General features: G+C 37.4%; 1 protein-coding gene across 1 annotated transcript; it reads left to right on the top strand.

Annotated features, from left to right (window-relative positions):
• On the top strand, positions 1-2459 carry LOC107561812 (gamma-tubulin complex component 5-like). Its single transcript, XM_016246309.1, has 4 exons — positions 1-280; positions 1581-1779; positions 1966-2154; positions 2246-2459. The coding sequence occupies exons 1-4, from the start codon at positions 1-3 to the stop codon at positions 2457-2459; spliced, it is 882 nt and encodes a 293-aa protein (XP_016101795.1).
• Positions 2460-5972: the final 3513 nt, after the last annotated feature.

Here is a 5972-nt window from a genome sequence, read left to right as displayed (position 1 = left end):
ATGTTTACTAGGAACAAGGATGTACCAGTAAACCACAGGGACTTCTGGTATGCCACTTACACGCTGTATAGCGTGTCTGAGACGGTGGAGAGCGAGGAGAGGCTCAGTGATGCTGCCAGTGGAAGTTCTGGTGGAGAGCAGGCGTCCAGCAGCAGACAGCACACCATGGTGTCCTTTCTCAAGCCTGTGCTCAAGCAGATCATCATGGCTGGCAAATCCATGCAGCTCCTGAGGAACCTGGACTGCAAGGAGACAGAGCAGCCGGATGGCTCCTCCAGAGGTCATTGTCAGAGAGGATAAATTTCAGTCAAGTTTAGTTTTTATGTATTTTTTTTTTAAGTAGTTTTTTTCCCCCCTAGTGTTAGTTTCAGTGCTTATCCTGTATAACATAAGAAATTTGTTCCCTCTGCCTATGATGACACACGCAAAAGAATACAAAGTTGTCACATATAACAACACGGCACTGTAGCACTTACTGACAATGACATGCGCTATAAATGTGCCAGTGCTGCTACATTTTGCAGTAACTTGGCATCCATGGGCACTTATGATTCAGCATCATGAACTACATACGCACATCTAGCGTCAGCTGGAGGTTGCGTCAGAGAACAACAACTAGTCACCAGTCTGTGTTCATGGCACAGACTTAGAAATATACTCAAGGCCTTTGTTGATTAAAACTGACAATATATTTCTTATTTTAATTGGTTCCCTCAACAACTGTCATTTTTATTTAAGAACCAGGGTTCTCAAGGTCTTGAAAAAACTGAAATTTTAAACATCAAAATTCTAGAGCTGGAAAAGTTGTGGAAATGAATACAATATAAAAAAGTAATGGACATTTCTATAATGAATATACATTTTTAATATCAAGCTCTAAAATATTTTGAGTAGACATTGCTGAGAAATGGCCAGTTCAAAATAATGAAAAAATATTGAATGTTTTTGTGATATATATTCCCATGATCACAAACAAGTGGAAAAGTCCAATAAATTCATGATCGAACCCTGAAGAACATCCAGTTCTTGAATCTACTAAAATTACAGAATGTAACTATTTTAATTTTAATTTAGTTATTTTATATTGATACCCCTGATTTCTTCAAATTAAAAAAAAATTGAAAACAAGCATCTGTGTCATTAAAGCAGAGATACCAGAAATACTGTCTTAGACAGGGTCTTTTGGACTTGTCTTTATGGTGTTATTTGGAGGAGTTACTACTTATTTCAGTGTCATGGATGTCAGATATACCCACCCTAAAAGTCATACAAAGAAAGAAATATGTGGTTGTTTATTTTAAATGTGAATTAGACCCCTTCTTGTTTAATAGTGGTTCATTTCAACATAATGCACTGATGGTCTGAAGTAATGTTCTCTGTAATTCTATTAAGTTTTCATCCATGTTGTTTTCAAGTTTCAGTTTAGTTTTTTGTTGCATGCTCACATTTTTACATTAGTTTTCGTTTGGTGATTACCATTTGTTTTTGTGTTTTAGTTGATTACTTCATTTTTATGTTTCTTATAGCTTAATATGTCTTAATATGTCTGACAATGATTAATGAATTCTGTCTCTCTGCAGATGCCGAAAGAAAGAGTCTGTACACGCTCTTCTTGGAATCAGTTCAGACACGTCTTCGGCATGGAGAAGAGTCACCCACAAATACGGTTACCAAGCAACAGGCAACTAAGAAGAGCCTGATCAAGATGCAGTCCATTGTAGCACGTCATCTGGAGCTGGATGACATCCATGACCCCCTGCTGGCCATTAATTTTGCAAGGTAACAGCAGAATACAGAATAAATGGTTTGACGTCACTGAAGTTCACACTTAGAGCAAAAATGTTAAATGTAGATTTGTGTTTTCAAAGATTGAAATTATATAAAGTCACTAAACTATGTTTGGTCATTCACAATTTCATTAGCTTGCTTTCCGTTGAAGTGATTGCGATATGTTATCTCTTGCAGGCTTTATTTAGAGCAAAATGACTTCCATGAGAAATTCTCTGGCGGCAATGTGATTTTGGACCGCTCCTCTGAGTCTGTGACATGTCAGACGTTTGAGCTTACGCTCCGCTCCTGTTTGTATCCACATATTGAGAGGAGATACATCGAATGCTGTGGCAACCTCATGAGAACCCTGAAGAAAGACTACAGGTGAGATACTGCAGATGAGTCCTTTGTGCATGAACCTCACAGTGTTGCTTTGTAGTGCATTTATGCTTAACTTTCTCATTTTTCATCTTAGGCTTCTGGGGTACTTGCAGGCCATGAGAAACTACTTCCTTTTGGAGGCTGGGGATACTATGTATGATTTCTACACAGCCATCTTTGACAAAGTTCTGGAGAAGGAGAGCTGGCAGCAGCTGGCTGCTTTATATTTTGGGCGTGTTTGCTTTAGTCTAGATAAGATCAGTGTTTGCAAATCCTTGAATGTCTCAGATGGAATGCATGTGATGTGAGAAGCATTCTAAGTGACGTTTGGAATGTCTCAGTTCAGGTGTTGAATCATGTGCTATTCATATACTTAACTGCCACATTCTAAGCCTCAGTGAATCTCCTCCTATAAATATTCCCAATGGGTGGTCTCTTTAATGGCATATAGAAGCCAAAGCTTCTTCCTACTTTGAGGAGGGTGCATGATCCTAATTAAGGTTTGTGTATAAGAACGTGTATTTGCTATTTCCTTTGCTCAATTTTCGTAGTTTCTGTTTTCAGCAGAAAGGTTATCGCTGGCAAGCAATGTGTATTTGTTGCAAATGAGCATTAGCGCTCCTAATTTGGTTCCTAGACTAAGCAGTGTTAATGTTTGGAGCAGTTTTGCATTCTTCACTGTAGGTCTGTTGGAAAATCTTTGGAGGTACTAAGAATGGTACAGTATTGGATTACATAGTGAAACAGCACAGGCGCCAATGATCAGATTAGGCTAAACCACAGGGGAAATGGATGGAAGATAAACCTTTACATGGTGCATTTGTGCTTTTGAAAAGTGCCAGTCTTAATAAATGGTCTAGACTCTAGACATACAGCTGGACCATGGAAGAAGATATATATATATATATATGTATATATATATGTGTATATGTAGGTTTTTTTTCATGGAGGAAAATGCTAAATGGCTATTGTGGCTCTTGTGTAAAACGCTTTACAAACCACAGAGTTTACCATGTACCAAAGTGCTGTACAGTTACAAAAAGATAAATTATCATAAGGAAATAAAATAAAATGAAACTTAAAATATTTAAAAAATACGTAAATATCTTTAAATATGTTAATCTTACATATATTTAAAGATAAATATACACTGAAAATATATTTATGAACACAAGAATGAAGTGAACAATTTCAGTTCAGATGCACTTTTCAGATCTTTAACTCACCAACAGAGAAAAATGTAAACAGAAACAGGGTGAGAGAGTTTGACAACAGATTGAGAAAGGAGCTACAGATAGACAAGATTAGACAGACTGAGAAAGAAGTTGGACTGAGAGATGGATATCAAGCATAGACAGACAGAAACCACCACACATGTTTGACAGCACGCTCAGGCTGCAGTCTCAGAGCCAGAGTTCCTGCCTGCTGAGCATGAATGCAGGGCTCTGTTCGCCGTCCCAGTCATCACATTCCTTCAGAGCCACACGGCCCAGCAGAGGAGTGGGCAGCAGTCGTGGAGCCTGGCCAGGATCTAACTTACAATACATCCAGTCTGCACACAGGCCTGCCAATAACCCCGTCATGCTCCCAAAATGTCACAGCTCATTGTCCGGCGGTTTGTCTCTGACGTAGGTGTGAAGAGCATTGTAGCCCTGAGGGATCACTTGGTCACTAAACACTCATTTTGAGATTAAACTAGCATGGTAAATGGTAGTTTTACCAACTGGAATGGACATTATGTTGAGAAACTTGCATAGCTATAATCAAAACATGATGATTCACAATGCAAAAAACTTAACAATAGTGTTATAAAATAGACAACATGTAAATGATGTACAAATGCGTTACAGCTGCTATTTTTCCTTGTAGAACAAGCTACTTTGACTTCTGTTTTTGTATTACATTTTTTAAAATGTATATTTTAGGAAATAGACATTGTCATTCTCACCTAATTGACATTGTGCCTTTTTTCCCCATGCAAAACTCTTATAAGAGGCTACAAGATATTATAAGACCAGGCAGAGGGGTAAAAACTATATATATATATGTATATAGTGTGTGTGTTTGTGTGTGTGTGTGTGTGTGTACATATACAAACCCAATTCCAAAAAAGTTGGGACACTGTACAAATTGTGAGTAAAAAAAATGGAATAATTTACAAATCTCATAAACTTATATTTTATTCACAATAGAATATAGATAACATATCAAATGTTGAAAGTGAGACATTTTGAAATGTCATGCCAAATATTGGCTCATTTTGGATTTCATGAGAGCTACACATTCAAAAAAGTTGGGACAGGTAGCAATATGAGGCCGGAAAAGTTAAATGTACATATAAGGATTAGCTGGAGGACCAATTTGCAACTTATTAGGTCAATTGGCAACATGATTGGGTATAAAAAGAGCCTCTCAGAGTGGCAGTGTCTCTCTGAAGTCAAGATGGGCAGAGGATCACCAATTCCCCTAATGCTGCGGCGAAAAATAGTCACCCATAGAAAACATTTGGCGCATCATAAAGAGGAAGAGGCGACAAAGAAGACCTAAGACAGTTGAGCAACTAGAAGCCTGTATTAGACAAGAATGGGACAACATTCCTATTCCTAAACTTGAGCAACTTGTCTCCTCAGTCCCCAGACGTTTGCAGACTGTTATAAAAAAAAGAGAGGATGCCACCCAGTGGTAAACATGGCCTTGTCCCAACTTTTTTGAGATGTTGATGCCATGAAATTTAAAATCAACTTATTTTTCCCTTAAAATGATAGATTTTCTCAGTTTAAACATTTGATATGTCATCTATGTTGTATTCTGAATAAAATATTGAAATTTGAAACTTCCACATCATTGCATTCTGTTTTTATTCACAATCTGTACAGTGTTACAACTTTTTTGGAATCGGGTTTGTATATTAATTGCATTTAAAAAAAATTAAATAATGAATTCAAATATCAAATAAGATAATACTAATGAAAATAACCTATTAAAAGGTTTTTCCTACTTTAAGATCGTATACAGAACTTCAAAAGCATGGTTCTTTATAGAATCTTATAAAAAGGGTTATATTTAGTGCCAAAAAGGGGACTGCTAATCTGGTGCTGTTTAGAACCATTTTTCTTAAGCGTGTATCTGCCTAAAATGAGCTTCAACTTTAAGGAATACACTAACATATATAAGACCTCTAAACGAAACCACATGATCTAAAAAGCCACACAATTGATCTAATGGGGTCTTAAAGTATAGATATGCACCAGTCATACCAACAACCATGAACATGTTTACTATCATTTGTACAGGATTGTACATGTCAGAACTTTGTATACCCAGAAACCTGCTCCTCCAGCTAAGAAAAAAAAAAGTTTGAAGTCATGCAATGTAGTTTAATGCCTTTAACACCCTTTAAATGTGTGCCTAAATCCCTCCATAAAGTGTCATGCATGGGTGTTCCTCCTAAAAACAGATTTAGCACACTGCAGTGGATAAAATGCTGAATAGATTAGATTTTGGAGTTGCATTATAGGGTGTGTCCATGATCCCGTGGTACTGTTTCCATCAGCCGCCTTAAAGAGCATTAAAATGAGGAACAGTATTCTGGTTTTGCCAGTGCATTGCATCAAAGCAGTTTTTAATAGTCAGGAAATCAATGCCCTCTGCATCTTTTTAGGAACTCTCCCTCTCTGGTCAGTGAGTGTTACTACAGCGTTTTGTGGCAGACGGGAATGGCATCTCCGTGTTTTAATCTCTGGAGTTCAGCCAGCTATGGAAGGAGTGAGTCATCCGGTCAAATTTTATACAAATACACACATAAACACAGAGAGAGAGAG

This window comes from Sinocyclocheilus grahami, unplaced genomic scaffold (assembly GCF_001515645.1).
Source record: "Sinocyclocheilus grahami isolate Dianchi unplaced genomic scaffold, SAMN03320097.WGS_v1.1 scaffold794.1, whole genome shotgun sequence".
NCBI classification, from domain to species: domain Eukaryota; kingdom Metazoa; phylum Chordata; class Actinopteri; order Cypriniformes; family Cyprinidae; genus Sinocyclocheilus; species Sinocyclocheilus grahami.
Note: the sequence above shows the minus strand (reverse complement) of the source record. Positions and strands in the feature narration are given on the sequence as shown.

Coding starts and splice junctions, on each gene's coding strand:
- LOC107561812 (XM_016246309.1), top strand. CDS start 1: ATGTTTACTAGGAACAAGGATGTACCAGTAAACCACAGGGACTTCTGG. Junction 1,780..1,965: donor CTGGCCATTAATTTTGCAAG/GTAACAGCAGAA, acceptor TATCTCTTGCAG/GCTTTATTTAGAGCAAAATG. Junction 2,155..2,245: donor ACCCTGAAGAAAGACTACAG/GTGAGATACTGC, acceptor TTTTCATCTTAG/GCTTCTGGGGTACTTGCAGG.